General features: G+C 57.5%; 1 protein-coding gene across 1 annotated transcript in view; it reads right to left on the bottom strand.

Annotated features, from left to right (window-relative positions):
- Positions 1-16,069, bottom strand: part of FCSK (fucose kinase) — a 16,687-nt gene extending 618 nt beyond the window's left edge. Inside the window, exons 1-23 of the mRNA XM_056136341.1 lie at positions 16,051-16,069; positions 13,633-13,738; positions 13,191-13,342; positions 11,165-11,215; positions 9,075-9,200; positions 8,732-8,804; positions 8,218-8,315; positions 7,699-7,779; positions 6,568-6,687; positions 6,280-6,451; positions 5,914-6,026; positions 5,509-5,610; positions 5,215-5,385; positions 4,778-4,839; positions 4,176-4,546; positions 3,495-3,705; positions 3,240-3,406; positions 2,928-3,149; positions 2,306-2,449; positions 2,075-2,194; positions 740-927; positions 553-652; positions 66-289 (exon numbers count right to left, since the gene is read on the bottom strand). Coding sequence (XP_055992316.1) covers positions 66-289; positions 553-652; positions 740-927; positions 2,075-2,194; positions 2,306-2,449; positions 2,928-3,149; positions 3,240-3,406; positions 3,495-3,705; positions 4,176-4,546; positions 4,778-4,839; positions 5,215-5,385; positions 5,509-5,610; positions 5,914-6,026; positions 6,280-6,451; positions 6,568-6,687; positions 7,699-7,779; positions 8,218-8,315; positions 8,732-8,804; positions 9,075-9,200; positions 11,165-11,215; positions 13,191-13,342; positions 13,633-13,714 — 3,150 coding nt within the window. The 5' untranslated portion in view covers positions 13,715-13,738; positions 16,051-16,069. The remainder of the gene's footprint in view (positions 1-65; positions 290-552; positions 653-739; positions 928-2,074; positions 2,195-2,305; positions 2,450-2,927; positions 3,150-3,239; positions 3,407-3,494; positions 3,706-4,175; positions 4,547-4,777; positions 4,840-5,214; positions 5,386-5,508; positions 5,611-5,913; positions 6,027-6,279; positions 6,452-6,567; positions 6,688-7,698; positions 7,780-8,217; positions 8,316-8,731; positions 8,805-9,074; positions 9,201-11,164; positions 11,216-13,190; positions 13,343-13,632; positions 13,739-16,050) is intronic.
- Positions 16,070-21,670: the final 5,601 nt, after the last annotated feature.

Below are 21,670 nucleotides of genomic sequence, written 5' to 3' on the forward strand. Positions count from 1 at the left end.
ACAGTTTGTAGGGAGATTTTGCAGCTGTAGCCCACGCAGCCAGGGGTCAGCACCCCAACACCAACCTCAGCCTTGGCCAACACAGCCTCCAGCGCCTCCTTCTGCCGCGGCTCCTTGGTGAGCAGGTAGAGGAAGCCCCCGCCGCCCGCCCCTGCCAGGCTCTGGCCATGCACGTGGGGGGCCAGGACGTCCATGAGTCTTCGCACGGCACGCGGCTCGCAGCCAGGTGCCATGAGCTTCTTCTGCTCCCAGTATGCGGTCAGGCACTGGCCAAGCAGTGGCAGGCTCCCTGGGGTGAGGACACAGGTGCCACTGAGATGGCGAGCACCCCCTGAGGTGCTGGGAGGACTCAGGAGCAGAGGGAGCCAGCCCGGGTCCCAGAGGCGACACCTGGGGACCCGGCTCAGCTCTCACTCCCTGGGATTCTTCTGAGGGCCTCAGCCTCTGCCCACCTCTGCTGCCCAGGAGGCAGGACTTGGCCTCCACATGTTGGCAGGGTGAGAGCCCGAAGGAATCCACCCCCACCCAGACACCCAAGAGGACAAACGTCACCTTGGCGGAAGGCCTCAGCACACCGCTCCGTGTGCTGCACCAGGCTGTGGGCGTTCTGGACAACGGCGGGCAGCCGGGCATACCAGCTCCTCAGCACATCCTGCACAGGACACAGGTGCAGTGGGGACAGGGCTCTGCCACCCCCCTCCCCCGGGACATAGCCCTGCCCCTCGGAGCCGGAGCTCACCTGCAGCAGGTTACGTGCCAAGCGGGTCTTGCCGGTGTACACCAGGAGCAGGTGGTCGTTGAGCGTCTGGACAAAGCCCTCGGGCACCACGAGCTCTTCCACCTCGACCTTCAGTGGCAGCTGGGCGCGGGAGCGGCCCACCTTGATGCCGGGCATCAGGCCGCCCACTTGGTCCTGCCAGCCACCTCCTGCCAGCCCAGGGTCCCGTCACTGTGCGAACCTGTCCCAGCCCCACCTCTCTCTCTCTGCCCAGGTTCCAGGCCCGGCAGAAAGGACAGTGCCCCCCCGGCCCACCAAAACCACTGGGCCAAGTGATTCTACCCTCAGCCCTAGAGTGCAATCAGAGTTCAATGGAGCCAGGCTGGAAATGTGGAATCAGGACTGCAGCTGAGCCCTCCCCTAAGTCCCCCCAGGCAAGAGAGGGCCATCCTGTAAGGATGTCAAATATAAAGTGGGCAGTTATGGCCGCCTGGTGGGTGGTGGTCAGTGGAGGACCCATATGTCAAGCAGGCCTTCCCTGTGCTCCTCTCAACCAGAGCACGCAGCTCACAGCCAGTTTGTCCCATCAGTCATGGGACCACAGGGCAGACTCAGGATCACTGTCAGCTGACCCAAGGAAGGACTTGGATGGAAACCTCCAAAGAAAACACCCCCCAAGGCTGGAGCAATAGTACAGCGGGGGCTGGTCCCCCAAGTGCCAGGAGTGATCCCTGAGCAGCACTGGGCATGGTCCAATTGACCCGTCTGCCTACTCCCGATCACGGCGGCCTGTGCTGTGTGCATCTTCGCCCTCCAAGGCCTCACGACAACATCGGGGGCATCTGTGCATGGCAGGGACCTCCCCCGAGTCACACAGAGTGAGGCCTGCACCTGGGGTGAACCTGGGATCACGCAAACAGCCTGGCGCTGGTACTGCTCCACTTGAGTCACAGTCACGTGACCCGGGGAAGGGCTACAAAGGGCCAAGAGGGGCCGGGAGAGAACACAGGGGTTAAGGAGGTTGTTTGCTTTGCGTGTAACCGAGCCCAGTTCTCTCCCTGCACCTCACAGGCCCCGGAGCACACAGCTGAGAGGAGCACCACCAGGTGTGGCTCAAAAATCAAAAAGGGGCTGGAGCGATAGCACAGCGGGTAGGGCGTTTGCCTTGCACGAGGCCAACCAGGGTTCAATTCCCAGCATCCCATATGGTCCCCTGAGCACCGCCAGGGGTAAAAAAAAAGCAGAGAAAACTGAACAGCCAGAGACATGGTAGGGTTCTGCCCAGCCCGCAGGGGCACGGTGCTCGGGAAGGGACAGCTCCTGAAACCCCAGCACCTCCACGGGGACGCCCCGCACCTGTGGTGAGCACCTGCTCCAGGTGCAGTACCGCGTGGACCAGGGCCTCGACGCCCACAGCTCGGCCAGCTGCCCGCTGCACGGCCGCCAGGGCCGCACCCGCCAGGATGCTGCTGGTGCCTGCAGGGGGCAGAGAGGGGCGCTGGGCATGCCACCCATAGTCCAGCCCACCCGCTCCCGCTCGGGCCCCCACCCCCATCCAAGGGGAGGGGAGCGCGGGGCGCAGCTCACCGAGGCCAGAGCCGTGGGGCAGCTCGGACCAGGTGTGCAGCTCGAAGCCGCCCCCAAAGGCGCGCAGCAGCTGGTCGCTCAGAGGGAGCGCACCGCGCGGGTGCACGATCCCCGCGCACACGAAGGCCGCCTTCAGCAGGGCCCCTGCAATGGACAGCGCCGGGCACTTGGTCTCCGAGGGCAGAACCAGATGCTCCACCTCACTCCGCGGCTGCCCCGCCCAGAGGCAGGGCCCTGGGTGTGGCAACTCAACGTGCCCGAGCCACAGCTGCAGCCTCCTGCCCCAGACTCTGAAAGAACCCTGGGCGCCCCCACACCGGCCACGGTACCCTCTGCACCTCCAGTGCCCCCGGGTCTATGAGGGCGGCTACCAGTTCTTCCTCAGCTGGCCTCGCCCTCGTGTGCCGTGCAGCCTGAGTGTGTCTGTGCATGTGTGCATGTGTGCATGCATATCGCATGTGTGACATGAATGCAGTATGCGGGCGGCATGCCACATGTGTGTGTGCTTCCATGCGTGCATAAGAGCGTGTGAACTCAGCATGAGTGCGTCCATGCGTGCATGTGTGCATGCGTGCTGCAGGAGCACCATCCCCTCCCGCAGACACCCGTCGGGGCCCCTTACCTGGGGCATGGGGCTGGCAGTGATCCCGCAGGTCGTCCAGGCTCCGGCAGACGATCCGCAGGGTCATCTCGTCCTGCCGAGGCCCCACTGCCAGCCGCAGTTCGGGCTCCGGGATGCGCCGGGCCCGGGCCCCCATGGGCCGGCATCCGTCCACCCGCACAGCCAGGCCCAGCACGGCACCCCCCAGCTCGTAGGCCAGGGGCGGCGTGTCGCTCCAGCCCCCTGGGCAGTTGGACACAACCTGGTTGGTCACGGGTCTGCCAGCCCCACCCTGGGGTGACTCCTCACCCTTCCTCCCCGTCTACGTCTCACCGGAGAAATCCACGCGCGCCGGGCACTCAGCCACCACCCACTGCCCAGACGCCGGCATCTCCACCGGCTCCGTGGAGACGAAGCGCTGCGCCGACATCACCGCCTGGCGGATCAGGATCTGCTCGGCCCCCTCATAGTGGCGGGCAGCTCGCACTAGCAGGGCCGGCCTGTGGGGAGCCAGGGGGCAGGGTTTGGGTCCAGGGTTTCCACTCCCCAAGGATGGCTGGGAGCTGGGGGTGTCCCACTGGCACCCACCTGCTCAGCCACTTGTCGCGTTCCCGGGCCAGCGCCGCCACACCCGCTGCCAGGTCTCCGCGCTCCAGCGTGGCGAAGGGCTGCAGCCACTCGGGGTTGGCGGCCGGCCCGCTCCGTAGGCCGCCGCGGCCCTCCGCCATGCAACCCAGCACGTCGGCCACACAGGCCAGCGCCCGGGCCGCCACGCCAGCGTCCCCCACACCTGCTGCAACTGAGGGAGGAGCCAGGCTGGCTGGGAAGGGCCTGGCCACGGCGCCTTTGCTCCCCCAGGCGCTCCAGACAACCGGCCCCTCTCTGCTGAGCCCTGTCCAGCAGTGTCCCCCTGGACGTGGCCCCTACTTCACCCCAGGCCCAGGATGTCCATTCTGGGGACAGCTCAGGCGTCTGGGTCAAGCCCTTTGGCTCACATTTCACCCGGCAGCTGTGAGTGACTTAAATGGGGGTAGTGTCCACTGCTGTAGCATCATTCAAGGGGTCCTGCCTCGCAGGCTCAGGTTCCAGCTTGCCACATGCTGGCCTCTACGGCACAACGTGCAGGGTTGGTGGCTGTTCCCCAGACTTCACAGGACAGGGACGCTCTCCCCAGGAACCTCCAGTGACCCCCCACGAAGACAGGCCTGCCCTGCTCATGTGCGCCCACAGCACGTGTCTGGCACCCACCCGCCAGTCCAGCCCACTCACCCTGGTCCAGCATGGCCAGCAGGGGTCCGGGGCAGCCCTCGCCCACGGCAGCCCTGATCAGCGGACGCAGGCTGCGGTCCTGCCGTGCCTCCAGAGTGTGCCGGGCCTTCTGCAGAGCCTGGCGGAAGAACAGGGCGCGGCGGGAGGCCAGTGTGGCCGTGCGGTCCAGGCACGCCTGCAGCTGCTCCCAGGAGAGGCGCCGGGAGACCCTCCAATTCTGCAGGGCCTCGCCCCCATCGTCCGGAGGCCCCAGCACCCACAGCATGTCACGGGGTCCCAGGGCCTTGGAGGGGTGGTGCACCGGGAAGAGGCGGGCGTTGAGGAGGGAACGCTCTGCGGGCGGCATGCCGGGGTCCCACAGGTCCTGCTCTCTGCCACAGAGAAGGAACATCAGTAATGGGGACACGGGGGCCCCCTCCAGGTCACCATGCCCCTGAGCACCTGGCTAGCTGGGGACAGCGGCTGCAGCAGACTCGGGAGGGAGACCAGGATCACAGAACCACACCCCCAGGTGCCAGCAGAGGTGGGTCCGGCGTTGCCAGGGGCAGGTGCCAGGGAGGGAGAGGGAAGAAGAGGTGCCAAGGCCCCAACACACGCCTCACCGAACACCGGTCTTCTGGAAGAACTCACTCCAGGCTATGTTGAGGTAGGTGCCTGGGCGTCTCTGTGGAACCAGAGGGAGCCGTTGGGGTGCAGGGTCCCAGGAAAGGACTGAAGGCAGCAAGAGGCGGGCACAGAGGTGAAGCCCACATCAAGCTTTACAAAGCTGTTGCGAGGACCTGGGTCTGGGAGCAGATTCCTGGCTCGGGGTCCGATTCCCCTCTGCTCCCCAAATCAGCTCGGCAGCCAAAGTGGGTGCCACCCTCCTTCCCACTCCGAACCTCAGTTCCTGGCCTGACAGAGTCACAAGGATATGCCTGGGGCGGCCCCCGGAAAGGCAGGAGGAGGGAAGGTGGCAGAGAAGGCCCCCTGGACTCACTCCCCGCCAGGTCCCCCCCCTCCCAGGGCCCCCACGCCCGAAGTCAGGGCGGGTACCTACCTCCCCGCTGTCCAGACGGCCCATGAGGGTGAAGACCTGGCTGGGGGCGTCCTGCAGCCACACGTGGTGGCCCCGCAGAACCAGGTCCCGCAGCTCCCAGCCTTGCAGGGCCTCAGACTGGGCCGTGTCCAGGCCGCTGACGAGGCAGCCGGGACCGATGTGGAGGGGACCCTGGTGGGAAGCAGGGAGGCGGCGGCCTGGGTGGCCAAGGCAAGGCGTTCCCCCCCAACACACACTCATGATCACCCCGCCCTGCCCCACCCCCACCCCATCCTCCCAGCCTCGGGGCCTCACCCGCAGGTGGCAGTGCTGTAGGGCGCTCCCCGGACCCAGGTGCACGGGGCCCTCCAGCAGACAGCTGAGCACGGAGCTCCCAGCCCCCAAGAGCTGCGGCTCCTGTGAAGACAGACAGGTGGACAGGGGTCAGGGTCCGGAACCCCCATCTCCCTCCCCGCCAGCCTTCCTGATGCCCCCCTGCGCCTGGCCCCTCATCCACCCAGAGCCCAGAGATGCGAATCCCCCTACTTCCGCATTCTTCCAGAGTACTGGAGAGCCCCGGAAGTCTCTCCCAGCCCGGCTACCCCAAGGGTTCCTTCCAAGGTCCTCCAGCCCCCTTTCTTGCAGCAGTGGCCCCAGGGGTCCGTCCCACATGACACCGGAATGCCCCCCTCCATTCCCGGGCCCCTCTGCCCTCCATACCTCCACCTGCGAGTGCACCACCTGGGCAGTGGGGACCCCCAGGAACGTGAGGCTGTGCAGGAAGTCACTGGCTGAGTTCGTCAGGTAGCGGTAGGAACCAGTGGGGATATAGGCTGTAAGGTGGCAGGGTGTCACCCCGTCCATGCCTGCTGCCACTGGGGGCTGGCAGGCACACTCCCCCCTGCCTCGGGAGCCCTGTGTGCCCAAGAGGAGGCTGAGATCCAGAGAGCTTCAGCAACCCGCCCAAGATCACACAGCTCACAGGGGTCGGGCTGCTGGGGACCGGCAGAGGCCGCGGCGCAGGCGCCCAGCAGGGGGCAGCCTCACTCCTGCATCTCACCCCGAAGGGCCCGAGGCAGGACCCACCCATGGTGAGGGGCTGGTCGCGGAGCTCCTTCCACAGCAAGGTCCGGGCAGCCCGCAGAGTGTTCTCGGTGTTGGGGTTCCCACTCCCCCTCTCCTGGGACGGCCTGAGCAGGAAGTCCTGCAGACTCACATCCCGGGCCATGCAGAGCAGGATGTCGAAGAAGAGAGACAGCTAGGCGAAGGGGGAACACAGCCATCAGTGGGGGTTCCAGGCAGAGCTGGGACAGACCCACCCGCCAGGGTCACAGGACACCTCCCAGGCTGGGACCCGCCCCTCGGGGCTGTCACCTGGAACGGCCGGGCTCCGGAGTCCAAGCCCATGTAGGTGCAACCGTCCAGGGGCGGGCTCACGTGGGTGGCCAGGAGGCGCTCGGCTGTCTCCACGGAGAAGAAGGCGATGCCCGAGACCTGGGAAGGCACAGGGGGTGGCACCCATGGGGGAGGACACGTGTAGATGAGACGCTGCACCTGCTGTCCTGGGTTGGGGGGGCCTTCCCCCTGGTCCTATGGGGGTCCTTTACCCTAGAGCGTAGGGGGGTCCTTTACTCTGAGTCCTATGAGGGTCCTGCACCCTGGGTCACTTGGGGGTCCTTCACCCAGGTCTACGGGGGTCCTTTATCCTGGGTCACACAGGGGTCCTTTATCCCATGCCTTATGGGGTCCTTTACCATGTGTCCCTTGGGGGGGTCCTTTATTTGTCTCCCCCCACCCCAGCAGACTCAGCCTTAGCTGGAGCGGGCACTCCAATGGTTCCCCTCAGTTTCCGGGTTTCCATCCTCTCCCAAAGCCCACTCTCAGATCCTTCCCCACCCCCTCCTAACCTTGTCTCTTATTCTAGAACAGTCTTTCCCAACAAAGTGGGAAAGGGAGATACTGGAATAATCCAGGGGCCCTCAGAGGCAGCTGGGAGTGCTTGTTTGTTTCCCTTAAAGGCTGATCTCCAGGAGGGAGCTGAGTAATTTATTTTTCTGAAAAGGGAGCAGTAGATCAAGCAAGTTTGGAAACCTCTGATCTAGAAGGATCCCTGCTGATCCTCTGATCTGGACCTCCTCCCCACTGTACCCCCAAACTTGCCTACATTCTGATTCTAGCCTTTCAGGTTCGGGACCACACGGGTTCGGGACCTCCCGGGCTCCCCGATCAGTCTCCAAAGACTCGATCCCAGCTCCGGCCTGCCCCAGAATCCTGCAGAAGTTGGTGTCTGGGCCAGAGCAATTGCTTTCTGTGCACGCAGCTCACGAGGTTTGTACCCCGCATCCATTTATGGCCCCTGAGTCCCACCCCCTGCACAGAGAGCCAGGAGTAAGTCCTGGGCACCACTAGGTGTGACCTCATCCAAAAAAAAAAATAGAAGTTGGCATATGCCCCTGGCGGGAAAGTAAGGCGTTTCTCCCCCATCCCAGCTGGTTTCAGGCATACCAGTGGCACCCGCCCATCGGGCTGGGCACAGTTTTGGATCTCTGCCTCGGAGCCTTGGTAGTAAATGTTCAAAACGAAGCCCTGTGGGGAGAGGGAGGGAGATGACCGAGTTATGAGAGAGGAGGAGGGAGGAACTGGAAGGGGCCAGGGAGACCCCAGGTCAATCCCTCCCCTCCCCACTCGACACCTCATGATCCCACAGCACAGCCAGGAACGACCCCCCAGCACAGCTGGCTGCGGCTCAATACTACTCCCCAAACACGGAGCATCAGGACAGAGAACAGGGCAAGGCCGTCCTCCCAGTGCAACACCAGGACAGGACCAGCCTCCAGGGCACACGAGCGGCCGCCGAACCCACCCCCGCTGGGGGTCGGGGGGAGGCAGGCTCTGAACCCTCTTCACCCCAGGCCTGGGTGCAGACTGTGCAGAAAAACACATGAGCCACCACGTGGTCGTGGAGGGGGACAGAGGCAATCCTGGAGTAGGAGAACACGCAGGGCGCGGGTCTGTGGGTGCTACCTGGGGATCGGTGAGGTAGACCCCATGGTCCTGGGCGTAGGCTGGGCTGCTAGGAAGGGCAATGACTCTGGCTCCATGGAAGCCGTCCCAGCTGATGCCTGCAAGAGCACACTCAGGGCAACCTGGGACACTTCAAGACGCTCAGGGGACAACCCAGGGCGGGAAGGAGTCCTGGGAGCAGAAGCAGCAAGCGCTCAAGGCCGTCGTGTGAGCACCTTGCCAAGGAAAATCGGGTACCCAGAGCCAGACAACCCTGTGGGAAAACACACACACATATACACACACACACAGAGACAGACAGACAGACACACACACACATACACACACACACACACATACACACACACACACACACACGCACACACACACACACACACGCACGCGCGCGATTCTTCCCCGGAGCTGCAAGAGGAGGCAGCACAGGGCTGGTCATGCCATCCCACAGACGGGCAGACGGAGGGCACGCCAGGGCAGAGCCTGCCCGGGCATGGCAGGGGAAGGCATCCCGGCTCACCTGGGTTTGGAGGTACCGTCAGCAGCATGTCGGTGCTGCAGACCCACACGCCCGGCGGGGAGCCTGGGCCCAGCTGCGGGGGAAGAGGAATGGAGTTGGGGACCAGACCTGCCCTCCGCCATACCCCCACACTGCCCCGTCTCAGTCCATGGGTGTCGCCTGGGGCTCTCTAGTTCCCCATAGCAGGGTCGCCCCCAAACAGGACCCAGGCCGCCTCCTCACCTCCCCCAGCGTGGCCGAGACTAACTCTCAGGGCACCCCAAAGTGATTCTTCCTGGCAATTCCTCTGGCACCCTCGGGCTGGGTGCAGTGGGGGAATGTGGCTCTGGGCAGGGCCCCTCACCTGGTGGCTCATGATGTCCAACAGGCTGTCCAGGTTGCAGACCACAGCCTCCACGGGGGCCTGGGGCTTCTCCACAGGGAGGCAAGTGAAGGCCCGGCCACACTCATCAAAGAGGAAGTCTCGGCCCTGGGGGGGCAGCATAGACAGTCTCACTGTCAGAGCAGAGTCTGGGGACCCCCATCAGCTGTGCAAGTGGCAAAGCCCGCCAGCTGGAAGGCTTTTCTTTTCTTTTTTGGGGGAGGGGGTGGTCACACCAGGTAATACCAAGGGATTACTCATGATTCTGTGCTCAGGAATTACTCCTGATGGCGCTCAGGGAACCATATAGGATTCCAGGGACCGAACCCAGGTCAGCCATATGCAAGGCAAACACCCTCCCTGCTGTACTACCGCTCCAGCCTCTAGCAGGGTTTTTTGGGGGATATGGCCATATCCGGCGGAGCTCAGGCTTATTCCCGGCTCTCAGGGATCAGTCCTGGAGGGGTTAATGAAATCATATGGGGTGCTGGGGATCAAACCTCGGTCAGGCAAGAGAAGTATCTTTTTTTTTTCTTTTTCTTTTTTGGGTCATACCTGGCAATGCACAGGGGTTACTCCTGGCTCTGTACTCAGGAATTACCCCTGGTAGAGCTCAGGGGACCATATGAGATGCTGGGAATCGAACTGAACCCGGGTTGGCCGCTTGCAGGGCAAGCACCCTACCCGCTGTGCTATGGTTCCAGCCCAAGACAAGTATCTTAACCCCGTACTACCTATGGCCCTGAGGACTTGTTAGAAAAGTGTTTTGTCTGAAACTTAATGTTATATAATTATAATATTATAATCCTTCAATTAAAAAATGTTTAAACAGGACCAGAGTGATAGTACAGTGGATAGGGAGCTTGCCCAACTACACACACCAACCTGGGTTCAAGCCCCAGCATCCTATACAATTCCCCTGAACAAGGCCAGGAGTGATTCCTGAGTGCGGAGCCAGTAGTAACCCCTGAGCATTGCAGGGTGTGGCCTAAAAGCAGAACAAGAACAACAACAAAAGTTTAAACAATGTTTGTTTCAGGCCTAAGAGAGAACTCAAAGGGCTGACATAGATACTGCATGGAGGAGGCCTGGGTTTGATCCTCTACACCACAATGCACCCCAACACCCCCAGGGCTGGCCTGGGGGCCCTATTAAAAACCAATAAACTAAGATTATTCCGTACAGCCTGTGTAACTGCAGAATGAAAATACACCCACTGACACAGACGGGAAACTGAGGTCTGGTAGGAATCAGTGGCTCACGCCATCCCCATCAGTGCCACACTCCAGGCACCTTGGACACCCCACCCCCACCCCATCTAACCCCCCTTGGGTACTCCCATCCCCAACTCATCTAACCATCCCCACGGCAGGTTCTTCATCTGCAGCAAGTTCTGGGATCAATTCTGATTCAATTGCTCCAGACTTGCATATCCAGTACCTTGCACACATACAGATATAAGACATCCCCAACAACATGGAGAGTATCAGCTAAGTGAAATGAGTCAGAAAGAGGGACAGGCATAGAATGACTTCACTCATCTGTGGAATATAAAATAACATAATATGAGACTGACACCCCAGGATAGTAGAGACAAAGGCTCCATAGGTAGTTGGAAGCCTGTCTCATGAGCTGGGAGAGAAGGCAGCTGGGATAGAGAAGGCATCACTAAGTCAATGACGGTTGGAGGGAACCGCTCGGAATGGGAGATGTGTGTTGAAAGTAGACTAAGGATCAAACGTGATAGCCTCTCAGAATCTGTTTTACAAACCATAATTCCCAAAAGTAGAGAGAGAATTAGAAGGAAGGTGCCCGCCACAGAGGCAGGGCGTAGAGTGGGGTGGGGGTGGCAGGAGGGATATTGGGGACATTGGTGGTGGAGAATGTGCACTGGTGGAAGGATGGGTGTTCGATCATTGCATGACTGAAACTCAGTCATGAAAGCTTTGTAAGTATATCTCACAGTGATTCAATTAAAAATAAATTTAAAAAGACACCCCTAAAGTCCTGCCCACCCCAAGGACGAGGAGCCCCAGCCCTCTGCCCTAGACAGGGTCCCCCATTCTCCTCACCGTGTGCAGAATGAGAATCCAGGCCGCATGAAGGACATCTGACGTGACCACCTAGGGGAGAAAGGGGGTTCTGCTAACAGAAGCCGGGGCAGCTGGTGCCCAAGAACCTTCTTCTCCAGGAAGGGCCCCAATGCACCCACTCAGGTGTCAAGAAGCAAAAGGGCAAGGGCCGAAGCCAGGGCTCAAAGGGACAGTGTGTAGGCTGTGCGTGCTCAACCCCAGCACCACGTGGGGCCCCGAGCACTGCACTGTGAATCACCTTACGCTCTGCCCTGCACTGAACCACCTCCTCAGCCTCCTTTATTTGATTTCTTTTTGTTTTATATTGGGCTACACCCAATAGTGCTCAGGGATCACTCCCGGAGGGCCTGGAGGACCATATGGGATGTGGGTGACTACCCAGGTCAGCCGCATGCAAGGCAAGTGCCCTACCCACTGCACTCTTTCTCCAGTCCTTCCCTTTATGTGGTTTCTGTGGTATTCATCTCCGATTCTTTGAAGCACAGGGACTCGCCAGGGCACCCGGAAAGTCTGCCACCTCTGCTCAGGGTGCCCAGAGAATTGTGCACACAAGAGCCAGAGTGATAGTACAATGGTTAGGGCTCTTCCCTTGCACACGGCTGACCTGGGTTTGATCTCCAGTATCCCATATGGTCCCATGAGCACAACTAGGAGTAACCCCTGAGCGCTGCCAGGTGTGGCCCCCAAACAAAAAGAACTGTGCATAGGTGACAGTCATGCCCAAGCACCATTCACAGCTGCAGGATCGACCGTGTGCCTCCCTTGTCGGTTTGCACAATGCTCCTTCTGGAGGAGCAGAACGGCACACGACAAGTGCTAACCGAGTGGTCGTCTGGGGTGTGAGGGATCTGGGCCACTTCCAGTGGTGCTCAAGGCTACTCTTGGCTCTGCACTGGGAGAGGGCGAGGGGGTTGTGCATGTGGTAGTGGGGACAGAACCAGGCTGCATGCAAGACAAGTGCCATAGCCCCAATACTATGTCTCTGGCCTCAAAATGTTCCAGTTAAAAAATGGGGGTGAAGAGCCAGGAGTAACCCCTGTGCATCACCGTGTGTGACCGAAAAAGAAAAGAAAATGGGGGTGGGGGAGTGGAGCAACAGCACAGCAGGCAAGGTCTTGCAAGTGGCCAACCTGGATTCAAACCCATGTATCTCATATGGTCCCCCAAGCACCACCAGGAATGATTATTTTTTATTTTATTTTTGCTTTTTGGGTCACACCCAGCGATGTTCAGGGGTTATTCCTGGCTCTGCACTCAGGAATTACTCCTGGCAGTGCTCAGGGGACCATATGGGATGTTGGGAATCGAACCCGGGTTGGCCGCATGTAAGGCAAATGCCCTACCCACTGTACTATAACTCCGGCCCCAGGAATAATTCTTCAGTGAAGAGCCAAAAGTAAGCCCTGAGCATAGTCAAGTGTGGCCCCCAAATTTTTCTTTTTTTTTTTTTTTTTTGCTTTTTGGGTCACACTAGCAATGCACACAGGGGTTATTCCTGGCTCTGAGCTCAGGAATTACCCCTGGCGGTGCTCAGGGAACCATATGGGATGCTGGGAATCGAACCCGGGTCAGCCACGTGCAAGGCAAACGCCCTACCCGCTGTGCTATCACTCCAGCCTCGCCCCAAATATTTTTTAAAAAATTGAAAAATTAAATAAAAAGCAGCAGCAGGGCTGGAGAGAGTTGAACAGCCCATTGAAGAGAACAGAGTAGAAGAAAGCAAGTTTCACACCTCGCCCAGCACTGCCTGGTCCCCCAAGAATCCATAAGAGAATCACCCAAACACAGGGGTGGAAACAGCCCCTGAGCACTGCTAGGGGTGGCCCCCAAATCACCAAAACAAACCAAGAAAAGCAGCAGCAGAGCCAGGGACATGGCTCAGGGGGCAGACGAAGCAGAAGAGCCTCACTGCATGCAGGAAGCCCGGGGTCACCCTGGCACTGGCGGGGGCGCCTGGGTGGGGTGGTGCAATCTGCAGAGACAGGCAGAGGCTCCCGGTACTCACCGTGAAGCCCGCCCGGGCACTCAAGTGCTCGGCAGCCACCAGCAGGGCGTTGAGGGTGGCGCCGCCACTGCCCACGCGGGTTTCGGGGTCCTCCACGGCCAGCACCAGCGTCGTGGCCGGGATCTGCTCCCGTTTCTGCCGCACTTCCAGCTCTGGGGCAGAACATGGGCTGAAAGGGGCACCCTGCCCCCAGCTTCCCGCCCCAGCAGCCGGCCTAGGAGGCTTCTCCCCTACTCTGGGGCTGTGGGGGCCCCTCTGACCAGCACCCAACTCAGGGAGGCCAGTTCAGGGTGCCCCTTATACAGCCGACAAAGTCAGGCCCTGGTGGGCCCCTGCACTCTGGAGGAATCAGAATCCAGGTGAGCCCAGGCCTGGGGCTGCCCACGTGGCCTGGAAGGAGGCGGAGGCCCCGGGCAGGGCCAGTGGCGGGCAGGTCACCTACCTCTCTGGAAGACCTGGACGCTGTCCTTGTACTGGCATGTGAGGATGACGACAGTCCAGTGGACGCCTGGCAGCGGGTCCATGGCAGTCAGACAAGGCACGTCTTCCTGAGGCAGACAGGGCCGAGGAAGAGTATGTTGTGTGCCAACTTACCATTCCCTAGAAGGGATTATTTTCTGTGTCCAGACTCAGGAACACAACCTTGCGTGTAGATTCCGAAGGCGGCATACCTCCCTCACCTCCCGCATGGCAACATGACAGTCTTGGGTTCTTGGTCAGTCTTGGTTTGGGCACTCAGAACCTACCCCTGACTCTGCACTCAGGAATCACTCCTGGTGGTGCTCAGAGACTATGCAGGGTACCAGGATCAAAGGCGGGCAACTGCCTGACCCCCTGCACAATCTCTGATCTCTCCGGCTCCTTGGGCCAATCCTCAGCCACCCCATCCCGCCCCCCAACAGACACAGCCACCGAGAGCTGCGGATCGGTTCTGCACAGGCTAAGACACAACCCTGGGCCTGGCTGAGCCCCCCCCCCCCGTCTCCCCCCAGACACACACAGCACCTCTGAGATTCATGCTGTGGGCTGCGCACACCCAAAGAGCTTCCTCCTTTTTTTTTTTTTAATAGTTACAAGCTTTCATGTTTGGATTACAATCACACAATGATCAAACACCCATCCCTCTACCAGTGCACATTCCCCACCACCAATATCCCCGGTATACCCCCGCCTTTCCCACTCTCCCTCTGCCTCCATGGCACACATGATTCCCCATAATCTCTCTCTACTTTTGGACAATATGGTTTGCAATACAGGCACTGAGAGATTATCATGTTTGGTCCTTTATCTACTTTCTGCACACATCTCCCATCTGCTTCCTCCTTGATGAGCCCGAGAGGAAGTGTGGGGAGCAGAGATTGAGCATCAGGGCAACCCCTCATCCTTCCAGCTGAGAGCTGAGGACCGGCAGGGAGGCAGCACTAACCTCCCAGATTCTTGAAGCTGAGGGAGGTTCTCTGGCGCTGGGGTCTGCTGGGACGGGGCGGGGGTGGAGGGGCACCAGGCTACGGAAGGGAACCTCCCTTAGGGAGCTGCACCCCCACGTGTTGGCTGAGTTAGTTGGGGGCGTACTGAGCATGAGGAGGCAAGAGGAGGCCGAGATGAGGGTTCAGCCTCCCCTGCCCCCAGCACTCCTCTCCTGCCACCTGGGAAGCAGCTCTGATAGGAAGATCCCCAGGGGCGAGACCCCAGGGGCGCAGTCATCTCTGTCCCACCAAGCAGCTCACCCTGCTGCTTCCCTCCAGCCCCCAAAGTTCAGGTTGGGGGCCGGGGGGTTGCCTGCCTTCCCGCCCATTTAGCTGTATCAGCAACACCCTGAAGTTCAGCCAGTTTTTGCCAAGCCACCCTCTGCAGCCACCACGCCTGTGGTTAGGGCTGACTGCCAGCACCACTGGGTCGCAGGGAAAGTCCAGAAGTGGCCCAGTGAGGACAGAGGGCAATCTTACTAGGGACTCTCCTTGCGACCTTGGCCAGGTATCTCAAGGCAGCACGTTCCCCGGGGTGCCCACGGGGCCTGCACATAGGGGTGGTGAGACACTAGCACCGCAGCCCACTAGGACCCCGGGCAGCACGGCAGGGAGTGTCATCAGAGGCTTCCAGCTTGCGCACGGGGAGGCCACACTTCCCCAACTGCTCCCCAATGACTCGGCCCAGCAGGGACATGTGGGTCTCCTTCCTGCGAGAAGGGGACGCCCTGACCAGCAGCGTCAGCTCCACGGCCCCACTGAGCCGAAGCACTGAGCACTGCACGCTGTAGGCTGATGTCGCCTCCTACCTGCCCTCCCAATCTGCCTCCTTTCCTTCTTTCCTTCTCTCCATCCCGCTTCCGTCCTTCTTTCATTTCTTCTTTCCCATCATCTCCCCTTCATTCCACCCAGAGCTCCTTTCCTGATGACAGTCCTGGGTGACCAAATGACAGCCTTTCCCAGTTCCCTCTCCTCCCTCCCTCCCTGGGTCTCTCATAAACCCCATCTCTGTGTCTGCTTCTCCGAGGCTGTGAGCCAGGCCAGGGATGTAACAAGAGGCAGAGCACCTGACCTGCATGCACGAGCCCCCTAGCACTTCCAGGGGTTGCCCGCCCCCAAGCACTGCCAGGTGTGTTCCCAATAAAAGGACCTAAACCAATATGGGGAGGAATATATCATCTACTCTTGGTACCTCCAAAGGCAAAGTTACTGCAGAACCTCAAACGTAATGTCTGGGAAGCTCTCTTTACACTAAAGGGTGAAGAAACTGAGACAGAAAGATTAAGTAATTGGCCCAAGGTCACACAGCAGGTGAGAAATTCAAGTTTGAACCCAGGTGCTTCTTTTCCAGATTCCCATCTCTTTCAGGGGTCGGCGGTGATAAGAATGCATACCTAACAGTGCTCAGGGGTTGGTTGCTCTCGACTCAGTGCATGCAGTCATTGAGCTATCTCTCTGGCTCCAGGTTCTGTTCTCTTTATCACCATACTAACATGAGTTGTAGGACTGAAGAAAACAAAGTAAACATAGGTAAAATGCTCAATCTGTAGCCGTTATTATAATCCTGATAAAACCGAAGCAAAGTTGTTGGTGAAATGGGAATAACTTTAATGAGAATCACCACCAGGACTGAGTTCACCCACTATGACCAGAATTAAGATGTGATATTGTGATTTTCAAGGTAACATCAAATGATGCTCAGGGCTTATTCCTGGCTATGCTCATGGGACCAGTCAGCCGGGTGCAAAGCCAAGTGCCTTACTCACTGTACTAACTCTGAGCCACCTGAGCAGGTGACTTACTCTCTCTGAGCCCGTTTCCTCTGAACATTGATCCTAGGCACCAACTTCCTGGCACTGTTGGTAACACTCAATAAAATGCCTAGTAGGGGGCGCTCTCCTTCCCTTCCAACCCGGACCCATTCCCGGTCAGCAAGGATTTGGGGCTGCCACTTTTCTAGTTAGGGCGCAGGACCCTAACTCTCCCCATGGAAGGGGGTAGGGGGGCAGGAGAGTTTAACTTGGCGCTGAAGCCGCTGGGAATGAAGTGAAGGCACTGAAATATTCTCCGAATCAACGAGGTCCCAGAAAAAGAAAAAGAAAAAAACGACCGGAGGAAGTCAAGCGCCCGGGTGCCAGGTCAGCCAGAAGGTGGTTCTGCTCTTAGGAAAGGTGGAGCTTTCCTGGGGCCCCGTGCCAGGGATCTCGCGGGCTCAGCCTGCGGAACTGCACTCAGCAGCCTGCGTTGGATAAGGAATCAAGAATCTGTGCATAGTCAGTCCCTGCGGGCAGCCACGCGGGTCCACCTCCAAAGTTCACGATCTTCGGAGCTGGAGCGATAGCACAGCGGGTAGGGCGTTTGCCTTGCACGCGGCTGACCAGGGTTCGATTCCCAACATCCCATATGGTGCCCCGAGCACCACTAGGAGTTATTCCTGAGTGCAGAGCCAGGAGTCACACCTGACCATTGCTGGGTGTGACCCAAGGAAAAAAAAAAAGTTCACGATCTTAGTCATATCTCCTGGAGCCCTGCCCTGAGCCTTCCATACAGGACAAATACAAAAATCCTAAATGAGCAGAGCTTCTAACTTTGCTGACAGTCGGCCCATGGGTGCAATTTCCCCCACCGAGGCTGAGTAGAAATATTTCGAACGTCTTTGGCCGCTTTCTGCCCCCAGCGGGACTGGAAAGCGACCGAGGTCGCCCCAGTTCCGGGTGCGCCGGCTCCTGCAGCCCCAAGCAAGTCCTGGAGCTTCCCCACAAACACCCGACACGCTTCCCCGGAACTCTTCCCGGCCAGAACCCGGGCGGCCAACGGCCGAGTTCCGTCCAATTCACCCAAGAGGGTGGGCCAGGAAATCACTGGGGTACGGAGTTTGCACTGCAGCGACCCACGTACCTGCCTCCGCCCCGGAGCGCGACGCAGCGGGCTCTTTAACGCCGGGCTGCGCACCCCTTCGCAATGCATCCTGGGAAGTGTAGTTCTGACCCATCCTCCCCACCCTGTCGCTGCCCCTCTTTAAATCAAGCTCCCAGCTACGGCTCCTCCCCGCGAAAGCTGTCTGGGGAGCGTTTTTCTAAAGGGCAGCGTGATTCCTTAGACCCAGATAGCTGGCGAGGCAAAAAGGTGGTTGCATTGTCCGAAGAAACTACAGCTCCCAGAGAAACCAATGCGTCTTAAAGATACAGACTCGTTTTCGGGATGGTTCAAAATTTGGGAGAGGGAGGGTATTTGGTTGCTTTGTTTACCGCTCTCCTTCCCTTCCTACCCATACCCATTCCCGGTCAGCAAGGATTTGGGGCTGCCGCCTTTCTAGAGGGAAAAAAGAAATCCATGGGAGGTGGGAGGGTTGGGTGGAAATGACAGATTGTGTGCCCCAGGGTAAGCGACTATGGTTGATTTGGCTTTTGGCTCTGCTTTCGGAAGAAACTTTCCAGTTCTGCAGAGGGAGCAGGATTTGCAGAGCTTCGTGGGGGAGTTGTGAAATGAAACTTTTAAAAGCGGAAAATTTTAAATAAACTCTCTCTAGGGTATTAAAAAAAAAAGACTCTTCCATTCACTGGAATACTATACAGCAGTCAGAAATAACGTGGTATGGGGGTTGGAGAGGTAGTACAGGAGATGGGGCGCCTGCTTGCCTTGCATGCCGAGGCTCCTGGTTTGAATTCCAGACCCAGCACCAGCTGTACTCTCTCCTGAGCACAGATCCAGGAATAATCTCAAAGCACCACTGTGTGTGACCCTCCCTGACCCCCCAAAAAAGAGAAAGAATGGGGTACACGTATCCTTGTGTACAACCAGAAAGGAGGTTAAGAGACTTTTGTTAGGGGAAGAGAATCACGTTTTATGCTCCTTATGAAAAAGTCACTTCTAAGAATCTCCTGACCCCATGCCAGCCTGTCTTCACCCAGCACCTGGGGGGGGGGGGTCATGTTGAGTCTCCCTCCCTGCTCCAAGCAGAGCCCCAGCAGCTGAAAACCTCCAGAACCCAAATGCTGCCATGCTCCAGGCCACTCTCCACATGCTCCAACGAGCCTCACCCAAGAGGGGACGAGCATCACTCAAGATAGGATGAACCTCACTGGAGAGCAGATCAGCCGGTAAACCCAGATACGCAGGAACCCGTGACTGAGATCTCCAAGCCCGCTCTGGTCGGGACTGGGCTTCCACCTCCCAGCTCCCCAGTTTTCCGGTAGTTTGGCAGTCACACCCACAAACTGGCCCCGTTGCCATGTAATCTCCTCAATGGCCAAGACCCAGAGACTATAAACTAAAGCTCCCAGAAGAGAATGCCACAGAATCTCCAGAACGTGCAGCCACGCGACTTCTTTTTTTTTTTTTTTAATGCGACTTCTTATACTGTACCTCACTTACTTATCAAAAGCATCATACATTTGTTTGGTCTCTAACATACTTGTTTGTATTCTCATATATTTGGGCTTAAATGGCTCCAGAATGAAATACAACAACACTCACACACTTACCTCTTATTGTGGTGAGAAGGTGCTCGGTGGTGGGATTGTTGTTTGAATATTATCTGTAATGAACTATTGTGAACCACTTATATGAAAATAAAATAGCACTGTCCTCCTGTTGTTCATCGATTTGCTCGAGCGGGCACCAGTAACATCTCACAACAAATTGTGAAACTCGTTGTTACTGTTTTGGGCATATCAAATATGTCACGGGTAGCTTGCCAGGCTTTGCCGTGTGGGTGGAATACTCTCAGTAGCTTACCGGGCTCTCCAAGAGGGATAGAGGAATCAAACCCGGCCAGCCGCATGCAAGGCAATGTCCTACCCGCTGCGCTATCGTGCCAGCGACCTTATATGGATTCAAAAATGGGGTTGAAGGCACAGTACTGGGTTTCGGGTGTGTGCCCATGCAGTTGACCCTGGTTTGATCCCCTGTACCAAGGGGATTTATTGAAAATAAAATATCTATTACAAAAATCACTCCTGGGGCTGGAGAGATAGCACAGCGGGTAGGGCGTTTGCCTTGCATGCGGCCGACCCGGGTTCGATTCCCAGCATCCCATATGGTCCCCTGAGCACTGCCAGGAGTAACTCCTGAGTGCAGAGCCAGGTGTAACCCATATGCATCGCCAGGTGTGACCCAAAAAAAAAAAATCACTCCTGGGCAGGAACAATAGCACAGCGGGTAGGGCGTTTGCCTTGCACACATCTGACCCAGGTTTGATCCCCAGCACCCCATATGGTTCCCCAAGCACCACCAGGAGTGATTCCTGGGTGCAGAGCCAGGAGTAACTTCTGAGCATCGCTGGATGTGACCCAAAAAGCAAAAAAAAAAAAACACTATTAAAATAATGTATCTGGATAGAAATAGGTCTACTCCATAGAGGTTGACCACTACTTGGGAATAGGAAAGACATCCGTATCTTTCTAGTTTTGGTCGACATGATGAACTTAGACAGTCTCTCACCCTGTTTGTCCCATTCTAGGCCATGAGTCCTGATGTGGAGTTCTTCAGCTGATCTTCTCTGTCCTATCTTGACATTAAAATCACTGACAATGATCTTGTAGAAGGTGTGGTCTTCTTTATAGAACTTCTCCGACTCCATGTAGAACTTCTCAATTTCTCCTTCATCATAATTGGAAGTTGGTGCATAGACAACGAAGATAGAAACTGCCGGCAGTGAGCCACATCTATTCAAGTGTAATTGTCCAATTCGGGTTGTTAGGCATTTGAATGAATCAATTCTCATGGCCAAGTTCATGGTGATAAGGACACCACCACCACCGACACCTCTTTTGTCACATGTTCCGAGGAACAGTTCTTCTCCAGTGTTGAAAACGGTGTGATGTGATTGATGCCTTCTTGTCTCGGTCAGACCAATGATGTACTTGATCTTTCGCGCTTGTACCATCAGATCCTCGATGGATGCATCTAATGCCAGCATACGTGCATTGAAAGTACAGACAGTTATTTTTGTCTTTCTTCGTTTTGGCAGCCTAGATCGGCCTTGAGATTTTATCAGCCTCTCCTTCCACATCCTTCTCAATGCTGCCATATTGGTGGCTCCTTTAGGGTCAGGGGAATGAGACCCATTGTATTTACTGGTTTTGGCACACTGAATATGCCATGGATAGCTTGCCATGCTCTGCCATGTGGGCGGGATACTCTCAGTAGCTTGCCAGGCTCTCCGAGTGGGATAGAAGCTTCCGGGGAGGCCTCTAATCACCCTTGTAGGTGTTCCCATGGTTCAAACCATATTCAAACCCTATCAAATATGGTGTGGCAATCCTGGAAGATTTGTATTAAGTGTCTTATGATGTATTGCGCAGTGAAAGTGTCATGGAGGGTGGTGGCAGCTGGGTGGTGGAGGTAGTGGAGGTCTGCCAGTGAGTTATTTATCTGGTACTGATAGGGTGGGTCTTCTGTGCATAATACAATTCCTGGGTCGCCACGGTTGGTGGAAGCAGACAGGGCAGGGAAGATCAGTACTCATTAATACACTGACTTACTCTTCACACGCTACCTGTCTGAATGCAAGGTTCTGTCCCAATGGAAAACCAGCAGGACTATACTACTGTACAAGAAGGGAGACATCCATGACACTGGCAACTATTGCCCGATCGGTCTATTGTCTGTCATCTACAAGCTGTTCACTCGAGTCATCCTGAATAGGATTGGCAGAACACTAGATGAAGGACAACCATGCGAGCAAACCAGGTTCCACAAAGGATTCAGCACCATCGACCATATCTACATGATAACTAAGCTCATTGAAGTTTCTCGGGAGTTCAAGATGCCGCTCTGTCTAACGTTCATTGATTTAAAGAAGACCTTTGATTCTGTTGAAACGGAAGTGTCATCAAAGCCCTAGCCAATCAGGGCACTCAAACTCAATACATCAGGATCCTCCATGAGCTGTATTATGGATTCACTACCAGGGTCTCACCATTCTACAAAGAAGTGATCATCGATCTCAAGAGAGGGGTTTTGCAGGGTGATACCATTTCACCAAAACTCTTCAGTGCCACCCTTGAGAAC

Source organism: Sorex fumeus, unplaced genomic scaffold (genome assembly GCF_029834395.1).
Source record: "Sorex fumeus unplaced genomic scaffold, SorFum_2.1 ptg000122l, whole genome shotgun sequence".
In the NCBI taxonomy this organism is placed as follows: Eukaryota; Metazoa; Chordata; class Mammalia; order Eulipotyphla; family Soricidae; genus Sorex; species Sorex fumeus.